Source organism: Trachemys scripta, chromosome 4 (assembly GCF_013100865.1).
Source record: "Trachemys scripta elegans isolate TJP31775 chromosome 4, CAS_Tse_1.0, whole genome shotgun sequence".
Taxonomy (NCBI): domain Eukaryota; kingdom Metazoa; phylum Chordata; order Testudines; family Emydidae; genus Trachemys; species Trachemys scripta.
This window is the reverse complement of record NC_048301.1, coordinates 53,445,424-53,467,738: the sequence shown is the minus strand read 5'-3', so window position 1 is coordinate 53,467,738 and position 22,315 is coordinate 53,445,424. Positions and strand designations below refer to the sequence as shown.

Sequence of the window (22,315 nt, the reverse complement as noted above, 5' to 3'; positions counted from 1 at the left end):
GGGGGAATGGGATTTCTTCTTCCCCTGTAAGGAGTGGCCAGGACCAAGGCAGACCCACTCCCAGAAACCTCCTCCAGCTGCAAGAAGCTCCGCACACCTCTCCTCCCCCTATTTTCTGTTTCCTGTGGCTGAGGAGCAATGGGGAAGGTGAAGCTGCTCCCCTGTCCACCCAACCTCCCTGCATTCAGACTCCCCCATACCCAGACCCCCCCCGATGAGCCTCACTGCCCCACACCCAGAACCCCCACACCCAAACCCCACCCTGCCAAGCCTCATCCTCCCCTGAACCCAGGCCCCCTGCCAAGCTCCACCCCACCCCCCGCATCGAGACTCGCACTGAGCCCCTTTCCCCTGCATCCAGACCACCCCCTGCTGAGCCGCCCCACTCAAACCCCCATCCCAAGGAGCCCAAACCCCCTGCACCCAGACCCTCCTGCCGAGCCCCATCCCCCCCACATCCACATGCCCCCGCTGAGTCCCAACTACTTCACTTGGACCCCCCCTGCAGAGTCCCAATCATCCTGCTCCCAGAAACCCCCAGTGAGCCCCTGTGCATCCAGATTCCCCCACCCCACCAAGCCGCCCACACCCAAATTGCCCCACACAGAACCCTCTAACCCCACACCTGGATCCCCACTTAGCCACTCCACACCTGGATCGGGGGCTAGGGCTGGGCATGCATGCAGGACTCTGTCCCTCTCACTCGCTATCTTGGTGCTTCTGGCACAGAAGCGCAGGGCCCTGGGGTATTTCTGGGGCAGGCTGGGCCCTTGCGCTGTGTCAGGGGTCGGGTGCAGTCTCATCGCCTAGTCCGTGTCCTGAGGGTAGGGGAGGAGTTGGGGGAGGTTGCAGGGTGATCTTCCACCTCCGTGCGCCAGTGGCCTCTCTTCCCCACTGCCATGCTGGAGCCTCCACGTTTATTTATTGACAAATAAAATATGCAGAATTTTTAAAATATTGTGCACAGAATGTTTGTTTTTGGTGCACAATTCCTTCAGGAGTACTTAGTCTCCTGTTTATAGATAGGTACTATATTGGCCCTTTTCCAGTCCCCCCCCCCCCATCACCCACCACCAAGTCCTGTGTTTTGGATGATTTTGTTGTTTAAAAAATGTGTAATCCACCTCTTCTCCTACTTAGGTGGTCTAAGTAGACCCCTCCATGACATCATCCTTGTTTTTTTTTTTTTACTTCTTTTATCCTTACCTGGGTGTTTGAGTGAATTCCACTACTCCCAATTTACTAGGGGTGAATTTCCCCTCTTCTTTTATAGGATTTAGTTAATCTGGAAAGCATGAACTGGTAAGACATGAGTATATTCTAAATTAATTTTCATTCATACCTCTATTGAAGTTGCATTAATTGTTTCCTAACATTCAGAAACAGTAAATACTTATGAATGTAGGGGAGAAAGACATTTATGACTTTGGTGGTTAGTGTTTCTGGTCTTATGTACAAATAATTAAAGATATTTAGGTCTTAGATCTAAGGTGAGCAATTAAAGCTAAAATGGAAATTGGTATACAAGTCTTATCATAAAACCTGAAGTTATGTTTGTGTATTGAATAATCTTCCCTTATATTATCAGGATTTATTGCCCCCACCAGCCCTGGTTGAAGAAAGTGAAACAGTTCAAACTCAGGAAGCAGAAGCAGAAGTTGAAACCAACAGCACACCAGTGGAGAGTGAAGAGACGACGGTGAAGGAAGAGGGAGAGACGGTGAAGGAAGAGGGAGAGCATCGGAAAATGCCAGAGCATCCAGGAAGAGATAGTGATAGTGAAGACAGTGAAGCTGAGACTGAAAAGTGATCTTTACCCTCAATATGTTTTGGGCACAGACTGGAGATGGTGATAGAGCCAAAATAAGTTGGACCTTATTAATAGCTGGCTGTGTAATGTGACCTGTTCTGCATATTTTTCACTGAATATTTCAGTGGACAAATTTAATGATTGGTATATAGTGGTAAATATTAATGAGTACTGAATTCTTATCAGTATCAATACTTCGTAGTTATTCATGTCAAGTGGCTAGTGCTTTTCTTTCATTTAGTAAAAATGTTTTTATACTTGTTAATGTTTTGGATAGAAAAAATAGACATTTTTAATATGTTTATTGATTCAACCATCAAACTTCTAGTGATTTTAAGTATTTATCTTCAGGCCCACTTCACATTCACTTTCCCTAACGCTTATATATAAAGTGGACAGTGGAGAGGTTCAGAAATAAACTGCTTATGCTTCTATGCAGAGGTGTTGGTATGGGCCCTAATTCAGCAGGATACTTAAGCATGTGCCTAACGTTAGACACTTGAGTAGTCCCATTGACTTCAGTGGGAGTTAAATACATGCTTAAGTGCTTTGCTGAACAGGGACCTCTGAGAGCAGCATAAGACCATGTGCTAGCTATGTTCTTTTCATTGCTGCCTTCTGCTGCTGTTCTTAGTTTGTCAGCATAGACAATAAAAAAAACTTTCATTTTTATTTTGAGACACAGTAATTGCCCATGATAAAGTAACATCAAATAAAGGTGAAGGTCGTTTTCCACATACGCAGGAACTGGGTCTGCAAAACATCAAACACGTAGTGAGACAGTGCTTGAGTGGATTTTCTGGGGTAACTTCCAGACATCCTTCATAAGCTCATAGGGAGTAAAAGGTTTTCCACTGATTCAGCATCTGCCAACTTGGCAATTGATTCAATTAAACACACAGTTCTTTCTCAGTAGATTTGCAAACAAAGCAGTAGCCATTGGACCATCCTTCATATTCTTTGCTGGCAAATGAAAGAGAATTCGGTTGTGAAATTGCCAGCAGGATTTTCTCAACAAAATATAGACAAGAAAATCGTTCATACTAATGAATTAAAACATTCAAGTTTTCTAAATATCTTTATAGTAAAATAAGACTCAAATGTAAAGAAAAACAATTAGAAGCAGAACTTGCCTCCTCTCCCTCCCCACCCACACACACACCGCCAACATGATGTATGATGACCCCTACCCCCATCATCTTCATTAAAATCAATCTCCCTTCCCATGTCTCCACTATTGCACATCACAATGTCTAGTTTTGGTACTCCAGCCTTTTTGTGAGGTGCTACATTTGTTTTCTGAACTCAGCCACACCAGCAAATGAATCACTTGAGAAGTGTGTGCGTCTGTCTCCATCCATCACTTTTAACAGAGAGGGAAAAAAATGCACAGGGTCTTTTTTAAATTATCTGCTAGTGGAGGGTGAATGGTGCAGAGTTAAATATGTGGGTGATACAGTTTCATAAACTAACGTGCATATGTTTAATCAGGGATGAATAGTACAACGCCTTCGGGCAACATGTGACCAGCTCAGCTGAGGGTCGTCTTTGCTTTCCAACCTATTTTCTATAAATATTTGAGTGTTTGACAATCATCTATCTTGTTTTTTTTTTAAATGGAACAGGAACATGTGGTATTTGTACGTAATTAATGAAGCAACTGAAAGGAGGAAAATTGATTTTTTTTTCTAAAATAGGTAGTTGAATATTGTAGCCTGATCTATAGATTATGAATAAGAATTTGCAGCTATTACTTTGAGGGTTGACAGGTCCCAAGATCAGGCCTAGTATTATTAAAATTATTATATAGTTGGGAACCCTGATGTGCACAGGTGCAACATTCACACTATAGGAATGCTTTTATTTACAAATAATTAATACATTTAGCAAAGTCACAAACACTCTAACTCAATAAGGTAGATAGAGATAATACAGAAAGTGCATCTGAACATCCATACTCTCACCATCCCTTGCAGAACAACCTGAAATGTTAGCCATCATCTTTATCATCACCTTCCTCATCTTCACCAGTGGTCATCATTCTGGCCCCTCCCAAGGCCTACATCTCCCTCTACTACTGCCCTGGGATGCTGCCTTTATAATATGTTTAATGCATGTTCAGTAGGAGTTTTCCCCCTCTTCCTTATTTATATTTCCTCCCCTTACCAATGTTAAGGTGTCCTTAACTATCTCAGTAGCAATAAGAGTACAGAGCCTGACTGAATGCCTACAGCAACCGGAGAAGATTAGAAAGAATAAAAGAATGAGAAGATACTTTGGAATATATTTGCAGACTCACTGGCGATTTCCCCAATGCCTACCCCACACGCTGATGCACACAGAGTCTGTGTTGAACTGTGCTATATATGCAGACCCTTCTGCATGGTCTCCAGGAGTCTTGGCTCCCCAGTGCAATTTGTACTTTTTCTGCTGTGTCCAGAGTAGGAGTGTAGATTTGCTCCTAAAATGGTGAGGAGAGTTGTGAAGGGGATTGGAAGGGAACCGAGATTGTACTAAACTAATAGCAAAAGCTTGAATTACTGTTTTACTGCATCCTCATTTGGGGCATGCCTCCCTGGGGGATTGAGGGACAACAAGGTAAGGAGTGGGAGGGGAGAAGAATTAAAGGTCTATTAACTTAGAGAATGTCTGCACTTAAAATGCTGAAGCAGTGCTGCTGTAGTGCTTCAGTATAGATGCTATCTACACCAACAGAAGAGGTTCTCCCATTTACATAGGTAAGCCACTTCCCTGAGATGGTGGTAGCTAGGTCAACAGTTAGGTGGGTTTACTGATGTAAATTTTCTAATGTAGGGGGAGTGTGATAGGCTTCATTTTCTTGAAAGGGGAAGGGATCAAATTTCAGAAGTTTGGGAGAATGGATGGTTTACTGAATGGTTGTAAAGCTTTGGCTTTTTGAATCCTTCCATTCAAAGCCGACAGCCGTCATGATTTAAATATATTGAAATCTTTCCTCCAAAAAATGCATATAGTTACTTGTTGACCTTTTTCTCGTACGAAAATATCTCACACACACACACACACACACACACACACGTCTAAATCCATAATTTAGGTCTTGGTGGCTTGTTTTTGAAAGACAATATTTTCTTGGGATTTAACATCTTCTTTTAGTGTTTACAGCTTTGTGCTAATGAATGAGAGACAGATAGTGAAATTGAATAGTATATTTTCATTATTTCAAGTTGACTGAAATGCAAACTGTAAATAAGCACTTTTTACAAAACCCTAAGAGCTATAGATGTTTCTATTTTTTAATGCCTTCCTTGCAGATGTATCATGGCAGGACATTTGTAAGGTGGCCACATGGTCTGCAGATTGGCAGAGGCCCTTGGGTTTTTTCGCCTTCCTCTGCAGTGTGAGGCATGGATCACTTGCCGAAGGATTCTCTGCACATTGAAGTCTTTAAACGACAAGTTGAGGACTTCAGTAGCTCAGACATAGGTCAGGGGTTTGTTACAGGAGTGGGTGGGTGAGATTTTGTGGCCTGCATTGTGCAGTAGGTCAGACTAGAACATCATAATGGTCCCTTCTGACCCTAAAGTCTGAGTCCTCTAGCCACATCTTTTCCGCTCACGATTCCGTCACCCCAGCAACAGTGGCAGTGGATGCGGCAGTTGGCCATGCCATCCTACAGACTGACTTCTTGTGAGTCCTTGCACTCACTTCCATGCCGAGCACTGCTGTCTACTCTCTGCAATCCATATAGGGACCATCACTTGAAGGAGAAGGGGAGGCTGCTTACTGTACCTGGAGGTTCTTTGAGATGTGTGGTTCCTATTTGGATTCCAATACCCTCCCTCCATACCCTCTTAGAGCCTTAAACTCACCACGCGGCCGACACACATGAGGGTCAATAGACATTACTACAAACAGTTCCAGTGCATGGCATGCATGCACACCGCCTTTGGAATCCAAATAGGAACGATACATCTTGAAGAACCTCCAGTTACAGTATGCAGCCTCCCCCATCCTATTGAACAGTGTTATACTGTAAAAAGCGACAGAGTCCTGTGGCACCTTATAGACTAACAAAAGTATTGGAGCATAAGCTTAATGTTATACTGTGTTTTCTAAAGTGAGACATACCACATACATTTGTAAAAAGCAGATGCATCTGAAGAAGTGAGGTTCTTACCCATGAAAGCTTATGCTCCCAATACTTCTGTTAGTCTTTAAAGGTGCCACAGGACCCTCTGTTGTTTTTTACAGATTCAGACTAACACGGCTACCCCTCTGATACTTGACACATACATTTGGGATGCTGAGTTGGATAGGGAGAGAGAGGTCCTTAAAAATCATCCCCTTTAGCTGAGGACACATACAGGAATACTGAAACAAGAGTTTTGGGAGAATGCTTAGTTGCCAAGGAGTCTTCCTTTTGGACATGTATTGGCTACTGTCTTGAAATATAAATGGACATGGTCCGGTCAGTGTTTTTATTCACCATATTTAAGCATGTGTGAGCTTGAAAAAAATAAGTTTACTTAAAATAACCTTAAACCCTGATATTGGCTGAAGTATCCATACCCTTTAGTGAGTGGGCCAGAAGAACCATCCTGAGAAAGGGAAGGACCTAGATGAGACAGACCCCACTGAATAGTAAAAGTTTGTTTTCATTTTCCATGTTGGAAACTTTTTTTCCAATAAGCTTTTTCAAGTGTCTATGGCCCAGATTCTCAGTGGTATTTAGGCACCTGATTCCTGTTGAAATCAATACAAGCTAAATATCTTTTGAGGATCTGGGCCCCAGTCTCATTTGTAAGTTACTTTTAAAATGAAATTTTTGTAACAAGTATTTTTGAAAAAGAATGGCTTAGGCTAGCAAGGATGTATGTTGGAAATTATTACTATATTTTGTGACTCTGGAATTGTTTATAAATGAAGAGAATGTGCCTATGCCCAGTGCCCCACCTGTAGAGAAAATCTTTACTGCAAAAAAGATTGACTTCCAGTTTTATTAGCTCAGTTGTCTTGGTGTGTACCCTAAAGTAGAACATTACATACATGCCTTGTGGGGACTGTTAAAGTCATTCCTTAGCATGAGAATCCTACTGACAAGAGTGAGTATGATGTGCATCTATCTAGATTTGTATATTGCTCTCATCACTATGTTATTTGAGCATGTAACAAGGAAAATTTAGGACTGGGAGTGGGTGGGGCACGTGGTGCTCCGCCTGATCTTTGGCTAAACCAGGAATCTCTGTGGGATTGCTCCAGCCAATGTAATTTAGTAGATTGAGGTGGTCAGCTCAGGATCAGAGGAAAGAAAGGTGTCTTAGAGACAACTTTTTCCCAGCTGCATTCTATGTAAGCTTGGCTCAGTTGAGGACTAAGCCCTTAGTATCTGCCATGCTGCTTCAGTTCGCATTTTGAAAACTGCCACATCCTGTCATAGAAATCAATGAGCCAGTATAACCTGAAGGAAGTACAAGGCTAAGATTAAAGTAACCTGTGCCCTGCCTTCTCCCCTCCAGTTTAGAAGTGAAACTGGGCTGACTTGGTGCCCTTAGCCTGACTATCCATTGCCATCATTCCTGGACTCCTTAGGCTCCCTCATAGGTACCAAATGATCCAAACATAATTCAGATTCTGTTAGTGTGTGTTCCCATTCGCAAACTGATTCAATCCCCACTGAGCAGGGAGGCTTGTAATGCACTAGGTCCTAATCTCTCTCATGCGCACAGCTCAGACTTCAGTGGTGGGCCAACTGTCCTAAATTGCTCCCTACTCCCACAACATTCACCCACTGGCATTCTGTCAGCCTGAACTATGTAATGAGAGGAGGCATCGAGGACAGCTGCTGCTGCTGACTTATCGCTCAGTCCTGTACACAGTACCCTGCTATAAAATTCTGAGCTGAATCAAGTAAGATTTACTGATGCAAAATCAGGATGAGGACTTTAGGAAATGTGTGGCTCCTTATAGTATGAAATAAATTATATATTCTATTTGTCTACATATATAAAGGTATATTTATTGGAAGACAGGTTGTAACTGCGAGTTACAACCTTGAAGCAAGCTTCTCTTATAAACCCAAACGTAATGCACCCATCTAATTTCATCAAAATGAAATAAATCCGTCTGACATAGTACATTACACATCTTACCTAAATTCTGTCCTTATTTTGGACAGTTTGGTTCAAATTGGGCAAAAGTTGTTGTAGAGGCATTCTGGAAATCTGAGGGTTCAGTATATGACGAGCCTTTCAATTAAGATAATATTTTTCTAATGCTTTTTTTTCTCTGTCCCTCCTCCCCGCATCTCTGAAAGAGGTTTGCCCTGCAAATTACAATTTATTTATTTATTTTTGGTAGCCTTGATCCAAATTGGTGCCTTTTAATGTTTTAGGAAAGTTGTGAGAGGGAATTATAAAGATATAGAGTAACAAAGAGTCCTGTGGCACCTTATAGACTAACAGACGTATTGGAGCATAAGCTTTCGTGGGTGAATACCCACTTCATGAGACGCATTCCCACGAAAGCTTATGCTCCAATACGTCTGTTAGTCTATAAGGTGCCACAGGACTCTTAGTCTGGATCTGTAAAAAGCAACAAACACGATTACCCCTCTGATACAAAGATATAGAGCTGATACAAATAACTATTGCTGTGGTGCAATTATACCTGTTAATATATGTTTGCAGTAAAAATGTATACATTATAAATACGCTATACGTGGTCTGGGTGACATGAGCAGAGGCATGGAGGAGAGAGCCTGAGCTCAGGGACTCCACTGGGGAAGAAGAAAAGAATATGGGAGGAGAGAGCATCTCTGATCTGAACTCAAGTGCACCACATGGGGAGAGGAGACTATTCTAAATCCAATCCCTTTAGCCTCTGGCTCTCCCCATTAGTGCAAAATTCACAGGCAAATTTAAGTGTTTAAAGTAGGACTGTCAATTATTTGCAGTTAACTCAAATGATTAACACAAAACAAGTTAACTAGATTTTTTAAAAATTGCAATTAATTGCAGTTTTAATAATACTGTTACATTTAAATTGGTATTTTATTATTATAAATATGTTTGGATGTTTTTGGATGTTTTTCTAAATTTTCAAATGTAGTGATTTCAATTACAATACAGAATACAACGTATTTTTATTATTATTTTGATTACAAATATTTGCCCTGTTAAAAAAAAAAAAAAAAAAAAGGAAATAGTATTTTTTCAACTCACCTCATACAAGTACTGAAGTGCAATCTCTTTCTTGTAAAAGTGCAACTTACAAATGTAGAATTATAATATTTTTTTACATAACTACACTTAAAACCAAAACAATGTAAAACTTTAGAGCCTACAAGTCCATTCAGTCCTACTTCTCGTTCAGCCAATCGCTAAGACAAACAAGTCTGTTTACATTTACAGGAGATAATGCTGTCCGCCCCTTAATTACAATGTCACCAGAAAGTCAGAAGAGGCGTTTGCGTGGCACTGTTTTAGCTGGCATTGCAAGGTATTTATATGCCAGATATGCTAAACATTCATATGTCCCTTCATCCTTTGACCACCATTCCAGAGGACATGCTTCCATGCTGAATTTAAATTGGTATTCTATTATTGTTTAACAGTGCAATTAAAACTGTGATTAATCGCAACTATTTATTTTTAATCTCACGATTAATTGTGATTATTTTTTTAATCATTTGGCAGCCCTAGTTTAAAGTTTAATCTCCCAGGATGCACCATCTGAGCTTCTGTTTTGCATGAGGGACTGTGCTGTTGTGGGCAACTGGAGCTGGAAGGCAGTGTGCACAGAGCAGTGGTTGAAGGCATTAAACCTGATGGGGGGAGGAATTATATGAGGAGTTGCCTTCCAAGCAGAGTGTGTGACAGAGATGTAAGTATATGTGGTTGGGTGTTGGTTGTAGTCTGGATTAACACCCTTTTGCACCCTTTCCACCTTAAAAAAACTGTTTTTTTTTTTTTTAAGGGAACCATGCAAACAAACAAACAAACAAAAATTCTGGGGGGAAGACCAGGTTGAGTCATTTTTTTCCACCCCAAAGCTGGGCGGGACGAGGATCTGACTCCACAGATGAGTTCAGTTCCCATCCTCCCAAAAGTCCCCCAGCAGCACCATGTCCCATGTATATCTGAAAGTCTGTGTGTGCAATTTTGTGTGTATGGTTGTCTGTCCATGTGTGTGTCTGTGTAAAGCATGTCCCCGCAGTGTCCTCCTTACAAGGTTGTGTCCTGTGTCACATCACCCCCAGCACTCTGTATTCACCTTTGGTCTCTGTTCAATCTCCCCAGCAGGCCATATCTGTCTCCCTCCCAGCCATACCTTTCTTCCTTAACAGGGAAGGGGCTGCTTGTCTCTGTCTCATGCTATGTGCTGCAGTCCTCTGGGGAGAGGGTTGGAGGAGAAAAGCAGGTCTCTTCTCTCTGGCTCCTCCTGCAGTCTGAAGTGATATTGTCTATATGCTAGGGAACTGAGCTTTTCATTTCTACTCCTCAGCTGTCAGGTAGTGCTGAGATAGCTGCTGCTGCACAGAGCGGCATTTGGGAAATTAGAAATGGTCTCCCTTTCCCTTTCTTGCATCCCTGCTATCACCGATACAAATTTACAGGGGGGAAAAGACATCACAGCTCCCCCACCTGTACCTGAAACTTCTAGGGGAAATGTCCACATTAACCTCTCCTAGCGGTTGTGCCTGTGGGACAAATGTACGTGTAACATATATTGGTCACTTCAAATTGATAGTGTCTTTTAAAAAGACTCTTCTCCAGTTTTTGCTGAAGAGGGGCTTTCTGTAGTTTGATTAGTCTCCACCTAAAACTAGAAACCACAAGAATAATCTGCAAAATAATCAATGATGTTACAATAAAATGAGACACGGTTCACTAATCAAATCTGTAAAAGTTGACAGCCTCTTTTGTAATGCATGCCTCTCTTGTGCTTGATTCTCCCTGTCTGCTGACTTCTCTCCTGCCAGTCTTCCTGAGTCTTTGGAGTTTTCCATCCTCTTCTCTTTGGCAGCTTTGTGTTTGGCACAAAATGCCCTTTTAGTTCTTGCACCCTTGCCCATCTCCTCCTTTTCTTTAGATCACGTTAATTAAATGCCATAACAACTAACCTTCACCTTGAAAACCCAGTTTAAATCTGTGTCTTCAGCTTCTCGTGATAGGATATAGTTCATTAGACTAAGTCTAAGAACTATGATGAATAGGAGAGGGATTACTTTACATGGACAATATAAATGTATCACCTACAATGCTTGGCCAACTCAAACTTTCAATGGCAATCTCTAAATTAGTGACAGAGTGTGTACGTCCGTGTCTGTCCGTGTGTAAAGCATGTCCCCTCTGTGTCCTCCCTAAAAGACCATGAGACTACAGGGCAGGAGTTCAAAGGTCGGTTCCTAGTTATGCCACTGACTTGCTTTTAGCCTTTGGCCTCACATCAATTTCTGTCTGTTAAAATGGAAATAAAGGGAAGCTTAATTTACTAAGTTCTTTAAAGCACATTGAGATTTGTGGGTGAAATAAGCTATCAAAATGCAAAGTGTAATTAATATTACAGAATTTAAACATGTGACTGGGATTTGTATGTGCATTAAGGCCCAACCCAACAAAAGATGTAATCACAGGCTTAATATTAAGATCCCAAGTAATTGCATTCAAGTCAATGAGACCACTCCAGTTCTTAAAGTTAAGAACATGCTAAAGTGCTTTTCTGGCTCAGGACCTAAATCGTACGTAGGCATACTCTGTGTTTTTATGTGTAAGAATAAAGAACTATGGGGTTAGAAACAAAATCCAGTGATAGTGAATGGATGCCCCTCAGGTTGCAGAGCAATGAATAGTAGAACACTTCAAGGGGTCAGTACTATTATCAGTATTGTTTAATGTACTAATAATTTGAAGGAAGATATGGACAGTGAGTTGATGAGGTTAGCTGGAGACTCTAGGTTATTTAATTTAGTAAAAGCTATGGAGAATTATGAGGAGCTCCAGATGGATTTAAACACATTGGGGGACTGGTTAAGTGTATGGCAGATTATCTTTAACTTGGAAAAACGTAAAGTAACACAAATTGCCAAAGATGGGCTCTGATTTTATAGGATCCTCTCAGGAAAAAAGCTTACGAGTCATTGGACTAAGTGGACAGCTCAGTGAATATATCTGTATAGATACTGAATAGGATGAGGGAAAGCATGGAGCCTTGAAGGGTCCTGCATATGAGAGTCATGAAGAATGAGGAACAGTTGTCCTCAGTTAGGCTGAGAGGAAAGACCTGAGCAATTTCAGCCTTGCAGATAGAATGGCAGAATTAGGTTGTCAACCATTTCATGTGCCATGGTGAGTCCGAAACATTGAGTAGTGATCTGCTTTCTCCCCCACCCACCTCCAAACTGTGGGCATGAGGAAGTCATTCACCAGAGCGACAAGGGCTGTGTCTCCACCATGTCCTGGCCTGAAGCCTTATTGGGATGGATGTTGGCAACAGAGAGGTGTAGTTGCAGCCTATTTTTAGTTAACTTCTCAATTAACTTGCTTAAAAAAGAGAGATTGGAAACTGAGCAGTAATTTCTGAGATTGCTGGCACTGAGTGCTTATCTATTCAGAGTAAAGGTTAGACTCATGAAGCTCTAAAAGACAAAAATGTGTGCTATAATTGGAAGTTATGGAGCTGCTCAGGGAAGATGGGGTTGGAGGAGAGCTAATGGAAAAGGACTCTCTGCCTCCTATACAGATTAACTCCAAAATTAGAAATATGTCTGCAATATGTCCAAGTCAAGGTTGCTGTGAAAGCCGTAACTATGAATTTTGTGACCTCTACACATTTAATCATAATGCAATCATAATATTGCATTAATATAGTTTGCACTGAAATTTTTATTAATGAAAATAAAAATTCAGTGGCAATTGATGATAAACTGTGATTGCATGAGAGATGGCAATATAAGATTCAGATTACCATGTATATATCTTGAATGTAGGATGTAAAATTTAAATAACTGTGATCAGGGCCAAAGCCTGTAACTGGCATGCAGCTAGGCTACCTGCTGGAATCCTTTTGGGTGGTGGAAGGAAGAAATATTCTTTCTTTGAGCTATCCAAGAACAAGAAAAATCACCTGCAAAATTTCTTATGGCATGACAAATACCTTTTATTTACTTACGGTAATCCAAAATAGCAAACCGAATTTAATTTAACTTTATTTGGTTAAGGAATAAACACCAAAAGCAGAGGTGTAAAATGAAAGTACCTCGCCAACTATAGAAATGCTATCATATTTGTCTTCTCCCAACAAAAGAAACCATTACAAAAAATCTGAATTGTATCAGAGGAATTTGGAAATACTTAAAGTGAATGTGTGACTGATACAAATACAGCAACATTCCATTGGGGATTTTGGAGCTCTGATTGTTTTTTTTCCCCTCTCCCGTTTTACACTACTTCCATCACATGCCTTCTCCATTGGGCACTATTAATGTCAGGACTGTGTCGATCACACTGCAGCAAAACCTTTCTAGATCTCAGCCCTGCTAAGAAATACCTGGGACTGAAGGACCTAGACAAAGGACTCAGACTATCATTTAGGATATGTAAGCCAACAGGTCCCTTCCAGTCCATGACCAAGTTCCCTGTTGTCACATAGAATTCCATCCATATATTTATTAAACTCGAGCTTAAGCTCCCTATGGATCTTTCCCTCTTCTCCTCTCCCTGAGGTAGAAAAGAGAGGATGTTTACTGAACTGAAATGCTGCTGCCAGAGCCATCACTGAAGACTGTAGGCCAGATCCTCAGTTCTGAACAATCCCCCTTACGCTGCTCTGCAGCATGAGAGACCTAACACTACCATAACAAGGCAGCTGGTATTTCCCCATTTTTTAGGGGAATCTCTGGCTGGCATGGCAAGCTTTACACAACTCTGTCACGACCCTTTGGACACAGGGGAGCTCTCGCTGCATAATGGGGTTTCTGGATGGCCAGCATAGAGTTCTAGGCCGAGGCCAGATGGGACCATTGTGATCATCTAGTCTGATCTCCTGTATTACACAGGCCAGAGAGCTTCCCTGAAATAATTCCATTTTGATTAGAGCATATCCTAAACCAATCTTGATTTAAAAATTGCCGGTGATGGCAAACCCATCACAGCTGTTGGTAAATTATTCTAATAGATAATTATCCTCACTGTCAAAATGTTATGACTGTAGCCTTTTACTTTATTTAAGGTTAATTATACTTTATAGCCGCTAGAGCCAAACCTACTAGTTTAAAGTTCAACAGAGTTACCTCTGTTTGTTTTATATTTAGAGTTCATGGGAACACATGAAACCATAGGCAAATAACACATACAACTACAAGTGCATTTATTTGTTAGTAATTTTATTAAAATTACTGACAAAGCTATAAATGTTACAGCATATACAATTTCTAGAGATAAGTATAATGAACCAGTTATACCTACAGACATATTTACATTTTTCTAGATGGTCCTTTTTTGGATTGACCCTTAATACGGGAATGGTTCCTGCTGGAGTTTTACCTAGGAAGCTCAATTTTTCTGTTCTGGGCAACCTTTTTTATACTGTGAATTTGTCTATACCTACATTCTGTGCATGTACATGAAAGTGTCAACCTTCTTTTTCTTATTGGTTTGTGTCCCCTGGAAACACAAGGGACCCTGAATTCTATAGGCTGGGTAGGTTTTTGTTAACATTGATGTACCACCTTTACTCTGTGGTTAGGGCATGTGTTAGAGACAATATTTGTTGTCACAGCATTTTATAATTTAATTTAATCTTTCCAACTATACTTTTGCAATATTACCAGTTGGTACCTCTTTTCCATTATCTTTTGGGTTATTTCTTGGTCATTGACTTGCGCCATTATTTTTGTCTCCAAGGCCCAAAATAGCTAAGGTCTTGCAGGCTTCGGCCTATGGGTTTTTGCATTTCAGCTTCTCTTACTAATGTCTACCACATAGTTCCTTTAAATACTGATCAATCTTATACTTTTATAGTTCTACAAATTAACTCTAATTAACATACAGTGAATATATGTAATATAACATATTGATTAATCAGAACAGAACACGATAAATGGATACTAAACTAAAATCATCAGCCACTTCCCCCCCTCGACAGGGTGTGTGTTATCTTGTTATTAAGAAATGATTAGATAATAAGAACCCTGTTTCATGCATATGACAGTAATGATTAATACCTAAACACATCAATTACATTTGTTATGTGCTAAAGTATTATATGTAATTTAAATTTATGCCTAAAGATTATATGTAACAACTTTATTTGCACGTCATTCTTTTATATTATTAGGGATTGGGGTTGGGTTTTTTTAGGGACTTTTGCAATTGGGGGAGCAATTGCTCCTCTGCATTGTGGTAAATAGTTACAATTATATGGAGCTTTTTGGGACTTGATGTGGACTTAAAACTTATAAAAAATGCAAAGTATAACTTCCTTATGTACTTTTTTATATTAGCTTTGGCTGCTGCTGGGGCTGTGGCAGTTGACAACAAGGGAAAGGAAACAGGCTAAGTTATACGCGGCAGGGGGTTAACCCTTCTTGTGCGTAGTGATTTAAGTTTTCCTTTCATGTGACATAGGGCAAGGATGGTGCACATAGTAAGGATACTGTGACCAGCAATTCATCCTTTTCATTCAATTTTCATTTCTTTAGGTGTAGTATCTTTTGAACTGCCACTATTTAAAGCTTTTTGCGTTATTTATGTTACTAATTTTAATTGTGAATTTTTTTTAACAATTGTTTTAGCTGTAAGGTTAGTGGTGGTATATATGCACGAAAAACTGGAGTACTTTGTTTAGTTAAATCCTGATAATTAGGGTTACTTAGAATAACAGTTATTTTTAAAAGTGGGCATTGGAGATATTGTTGTATGACCAATTGTTGTAGGCACTTGTGGTTTAAAACAAAAATTTGGATTTGTGACCATACATTTACGTTGACCATGCTAGAATTTTTTTTATGATTAGTTACCATGCAATACTGCCCTTCTTTTGCATACGCTATTTGTTCGATAGGATATTTCGATTTAGTTAGTTGTACTGGACATGGTATTTGTGTTGCATTCATGCCAGTAAATCTTGTTGATACCTTTCCAGCTGACTACATAGTGGAGTTATTACCTTAAACACATTATGCTTATAGATTCATTGATGCCCCTTTTGAGAGTAACAAGCCATCTGCAGGACTTTTCGTGTTTGGGTATTGTGATGATACACTATCAGCTTGTTACATGATACACTTGCATTTATTTTTTAGGTGACCTATGGACTGGACGGTAGCTGATTGGTCAAACACATTTTTATCTGGATTGAACACTTTATCTGGGTAGCTATAAAGTGAATGAAACATATAAGGATTGTGACATGTCATAAAGTTTCCTTAAATAACATGTATTATGATTTGGATGTGGTGTCACAGATCCCAAGTTTTTTATTGCCCCGAATGATTTTTTTTTTTTTTTTTTACAGTTCATTTGGCATTTAACTTTTTTTTTCTCACTTTTGAATACATTATGGGCAATACCAATTTAAAATGTGCTGGTTTTTAATTAATTTTGGTACCTTTTTAGTTTTAAGAACAGTAAGGCATTCTTAATAGTATTGATTACTTATTTTTTATATGCTGAACAAATAATTTTTTCCCAAGATAATGATTTTTGTTCTGATCATTATTAAAGTTTACCAATTGATTGATTTTTTTTTTTAGTTTTATTAAACAATTTAGTGATTTCATGCACATTATATACTATAAATAGTTCCTTGGTTGGTAAGCCATAAATTCCTTTTAACATTGAATTAATTTCTTGATTAGCTTCTTCCTGAATTACATAATTGATATGCTTTTTTAATTTTTTTAACATTCACTTTATTCCAAATTGACATGTCGGTATGAAACAATCCTGTAATACTATTTAGAATTTCCAAAGTATTTGTTTTTTGTTTTCTTTTAGGAGCATACAGATTACTGTGTATCTCCAAACCCAAATTATCAATGTCCTGTACCAGTTGTTGATAAGCAGTAATCTTATCCACAAGGAGTACTGGAAAAAAAGATGCCACTTGGGTGTCTTTACAATAACAAAATTAGCTCATTTGCCAATGAGATAAATTTAACACAACAGGGATATGCATGAATTGTACTTGATTGGTTAATACCCCTGACATAGGTGTGGCAGTGAGACCACTAACAGGGCTTTTCTGCAATTCTGGACATTCCACTGAATTCTGTGAATTATGCGTTTGGTTTTTTTTTCACTATTATTGCCTGTACCTCCACTTTGAATTATAATAACTTTGACTTTATCCAAAACCTTAATTTCGATACAGGCTTCTTTCTTATTTTTATGATTTAGATTGTATATGATTATTGCTTCACATTTTACCGAGCTTTGACATTTGATTTTTTTCCCCATGATTCATACTGAATTCCATTACTGATTGACAAAAAGTGATTTTTCCCTGGAATATATGTTTTACATTCTTCCCTCCTAGATTCCTCCAGGAAGGGGGAGATTTGTTTCCAATTTACATAAGGCATGTATTCATTTTCTCTTATATTATATGCAAGAATAATATGTTTCCCTATTATTTCTTTAACATGTTGGTAAAATTTGTTATGAGTGGTTTGATGAAGTGTTTGGCTGCCTAATTTTTTTTTGGGGGGGGGGGGGAAATAGTGTACATACCTTTCTCCACGCATTTGAACCTTCAGTGGGAAATGTTTCCATAATACCAATTTTTGCCCTTCTTTTAAGACCATATGTAATCCCAATTTTTACAAACCTGACATATGATTTGGTACCTTATGCATTGTTACAGTTGTACTATTAGTCCATCCAGTAAACAAAGTTTTATTTTGAGTTTTAGATATAAACAGTTCATGGTTTGGTTGATAATTCCATTTAAAGAAAATTTTAGTTGCCAGGCATGGTATTTCAAATTGATCTTGGCCTGGTTTCGTTCTTTTTCATACCCAATTTACTGTTATTTGCAAATCTTTAGCTTCAATAGGCAAATTTGAGTTCTGTCTCAATGCAACATTTTGATTTACACTAACGGTTTGTGTTTCTTGTGGTGAAAGTTGTGATTCAGTTTGGATGGCAGCATTCAAGCAGAAGTATAGGATTAGTGTCGTTGAGCTTTGCATTTTTTCTAGTTTCTGTTGCTGGGATGATTGTACTGGCTTTCTTGCGCAATTATTGTTGCTGCGCCTGTGGAGAGAGATTTTTTTTCCCAGCACAGTTTCAACAGATTTGCATAGTAGAATTTATTAACTTTTTTGTTTCCCTGTAAGATTCTAATTTTATACACTGAGGTAAATGCCTGTAACAGGAGGGCACAGCAGTGAGCCCGGAAAGGCACTAAGGAACCCCAGAGGGGGCTGCTGTAACGGGAGGGCACAGCAGTGAGGTTGGAGAGGTGCTAAGGGACCCAGCGGAGGCTGCTGTAATGGAAGGGTGCTAAGGGACCCTGGCAAGGTGCTAGGGGACCCTAGCGGGGGCCGATGAAAATCCTGAGTCACTAGCTTTGGTTCACTCCCCTAGGATCTCAACAACTTCATGGAGAAGCTGATGATGGCGAACCTGTATGCCCCCCCTCCCCCAACAGTGTCATGAAGTGTAAAGCCGGGGAGATAGCAGGTGCGAGGGGGTGGGGAAGGGGAGTGTCAGGGGCTTTCCTGGGTGGACCTTGGGGAATCAGAAGCTATTGGAAGCAGTGTGTCACCTCTTCCTGTGAAATCAGCCTGTCTCCTCAGGCAAAGCAATTCCCAGACTCTCCTGGCTCCACCTCTGTGGTGCTAACAGTCCAACTGCTTCTGGTGCTTGTATAAGGCGCTGCCGTGCCCAGGGCTGGGGGCCCTGGAGTATACCTGCTGCGGGCAGGCTACACCCTCCTTGCTCATTCTCACCCCTGCTTCCACGCACCCTGTTTGATTGCTTCACACAATGCACAGTCAACCTATGGAACTCTTTGCCAGAGGATGTTGTGAAGGCCAAAACTATAACGGTTCAAAAAAAACCCTAGACAAATTCATGGAGGATAGGTCCATCAGTAGCTATTAGCTAGGATGGGCAGGGATGGTGTCCCTAGCCTCTGTTTGCCAGAAGCTGGGAATGCATGACAGAGGATGAATCTCTTGATGATTACCTGTTCTGTTCACTCTCTCTGGGGCACCTGGCATTGGCCACTGTCAGAAGACACAATACTGGGCTAGATGGACCTTTGGTCTCACCCAGTATGGCCGCTCTCATCTTCTTATGTTCTTCTGAGGTACTGAGTCTATTCACAATAACATGTGGCCCAGTCCATTGATGGAAAATTGTGTTCAGGTACAGCATAAGATGGTCTCCAATTTCCCAAGCATTTTCTCTTTGATTCTTATTAAAATAGGTTTTGCCTTTTGTTTGAATTTTTCCAATTTGACAGCTACCTGCAAGTGGATCTGATTTGAATGTTTTTGTAATGCTTGCAGATAGGTTTTTAGTTTGATTTTCTTTAGCTGTGTGCCACTGGTATGCCACAAAAGATGTTTAGGCATTGGCATAGTTTGTCCAGTTATTACATCAAATAGTGTATGAGCTGTGGAGGCAGCTGGAGTCACCCTGAGTGCCATTAAAATGAGCGAAATTAGGGTGTTCCTATTGTGTCATCTACCTGTGTTCGCAGCATGAGTTTGATGGTGCGATTTGTTGACTCTACCATCCCTGATGATTGAGGTCTGTATGAAATATGCAATTTTTGTTGCACTTCCAACAATTGTAGGCATTTTTGGAACACTTGTCCAGTAAAAATGTGTTCCTCTGTCTGACACTATCCTAGCAGGGAGTTCCCAGCAAGAAGACTTGTTTCATTAAGATTTTTGCTGTAGCCAAAGCAGTGTTTGCTTTTAAAGGAAATGCTTCTCCCAATTTAGAGAATGGATCAATGATGACCAAAAGGTATGGGTTTCCTCTTTGAGTTTTTGATAAAGGTCTCACAAAATTAATTTGCAAAGCTTGCCATGGACCTTTATACATTTGAGATATTAAGGAAGCATTCTTTTTTGTGGGGATAGGATTGTTTTGTTCACAGACCAAACAATTTTCACAATATTATTGCACATCTATTTTCATGCATGGCCACCAACCCACGGAGGTGAGGCGCTGCATGGTTTTATTTACCCCTTGATGTTGTCCCGAAGGTGTGTCATGGACCAAGTAGATCTGTCATTTTCCTGCACAACTGGGATGGGACTACCCACACTGGAAAATGCTCTTCGAGATACATCAATATACCCTTATTTATATATAACTCTGATTTGTACTTTTGACATAGGGAATCTTGTGATAGGGAACTTCAAGCTGTTTGTTCTCTGCTTTTGACAATTGTCTGATTCTTTGCCTGCAAAGTTTTTAGATCTGGTACCCCTGTGTTGAATTGGTCTTTTGCTGCTCCGACTGGGATCAAATTTGAATTTGCCATGGGATCTATTTGCCTGGGTTTCTCCCATAAAATTCCACTACAGGCTTCTTTTTTGGCTAACAAATCAGCATGATGATTTTCCTGAGCATATGGCCCTATTTTACTATGAGCTTGCATCTTTTGAATTATGCGTTGCTGTTCTGGAGTGAATACTTGTACGGCCAGTTTGACAATATATTGTAAAAATGATGTATATTTAAGTTGAGCTCCATCTGAGGATGTAAATTCATAAGCATCCCATACTGGTAAAAAAAATCTAAGTGAATTACATCCTCAAGCTGAATCTGAAAAAATAATTAAGGGGTGGTTCTCTTTAGTGATAGATAGTTTTGGCACTGTTACAATACACATGCTACTGCTGCAAGTTTCACATATTGAGCAGGATGTGGAGCACATGAGTGTGATACTTTCCAAACCATATCAGTTTCCCTCAGATTTACTTATCCACTCTACCAATGTCCAGATTATTTGATTTTGGAGAGATACCATCATTTCCTTTGATTATGATAGCTGGATTCGTCAATGAAAAAGCAATAAGATTCTGTGATTGTTATATGGGATGGCATTAATGTGAAGAATTGATTTAAGAGTTTCTTTTGATCTATATTTGGACACACATGATGGTTTTCAGAATATAACAGAGCATCTGGCAATGGAGATTGAATCTGAACTGGGGTCACTGTTGTATCTTTGCCCTGCAATAACAAGGTACAGTGTGCCAGTTGAGCATTAGACACTTGTTCATCTTTGACTTGATTAGAAAGCAAGAACATAGAATGCAAGACTATTGGATTTAAGCCAATCAAAAATGAAAAAAGTTGGATTGCCCAGTTGGTGGCTAACAAGTACTTCTTGCAAGTGGAATATTTAAGTTTCACTGGACTCATTTTTCTGGAAGCATATGCCACTGGTTTGATTGTTCCATGTTTCTCTTGAGAAGCTGTTGCTGCAAGTGCAGTTGTGCTCACAGATACATCTAGATGCTATGGTTTGCTGGGATCTGGGGTCATCAGCACAGGTGCCTGCATTATTGGTTGCTTTAACTTGATGAATGCATTTACATGCTGTTCAGACCCAAGCAACTCCCTTTTTCAAGAGATTATAGAGTGGACCTGCAATGTGAGCAAAGTTAGCGATGATGTCCTGATGGTATTCTGCTAAGCCTGAAAAAGAGCGTAAAGAAGTTATGTCAGTGGGCACAGGCAATTCCCGAATTACATTCACCTTCTGTTGGGCAGGTGTTCGACCTTCTTGAGACCACGTGATGCCTAAAAAAGAAACTTCTGAGACCATTAGTTGTACCTTTGTTGTGTTGCACTTCGTCCTGCTTCCTTAGCACTGTGTCACTCTGAGAGCAGAAGTGGGGGCCTGCAAGGATTTTAAAAATTAATACTTGCCACTCCAGGCTTGTATTACACTCCCAAGGTTACAGCTTTTCTCTGACTTTGGCTTGGTAAATGCTACCACCACTCAAATGCAAAAAAACCTCCTTTGAACTCAGGAAGGAGCACTGGAGAATTCCTCCCTGTAGGGTACCCTCAAGCCCTTTCACTCCTCCTCCAGGGAACAGCTGAGAAAGAAAACAAAGGAAATTAGCTGTGGCTACCAGCTGATCAAACAACATGCACAAACCTCTTAGGACACCAAAAATCCAATTCTGTTCTTTAAAAAGCTAAATGTTATTAAAAACAAAAAGAAAGAAAATATATCTGGAACTTAGACTTTTGCTAGATTTTAAAAGAGCAATTCCAAAAATCAAGCACTCAAAATAGCTTTCTTGGGGTTTCAACTTAAAGGTTTCAAGCAAATAAAAGCATCTGGAGTTAGCACAGTGGAGATCCACAAGCCTTAAAAAATAAACAGAAAGAAACCTGATCGCTTCTAGCTAAACATTCTGATTTACTTACACCTTTGGGTTGTTAAAAGTAGTTTTAGATATGATCTGGTTCAAACTTTACACAGCATTCCTGCTGCCCCATCTCTTCAGCACAGAGAACAACAGACAAAGGGAAAGTT

The 22,315-nt window shown here is 40.0% G+C and overlaps 1 protein-coding gene across 1 annotated transcript in view; it reads left to right on the top strand.

Annotated features, from left to right (window-relative positions):
* The window catches only part of AQR (aquarius intron-binding spliceosomal factor), a 102,133-nt gene extending 98,734 nt beyond the window's left edge, over positions 1 to 3,399 (top strand). Inside the window, exon 35 of the mRNA XM_034768924.1 lies at positions 1,589 to 3,399. Coding sequence (XP_034624815.1) covers positions 1,589 to 1,810 — 222 coding nt within the window. The 3' untranslated portion in view covers positions 1,811 to 3,399. The remainder of the gene's footprint in view (positions 1 to 1,588) is intronic.
* Positions 3,400 to 22,315: the final 18,916 nt, after the last annotated feature.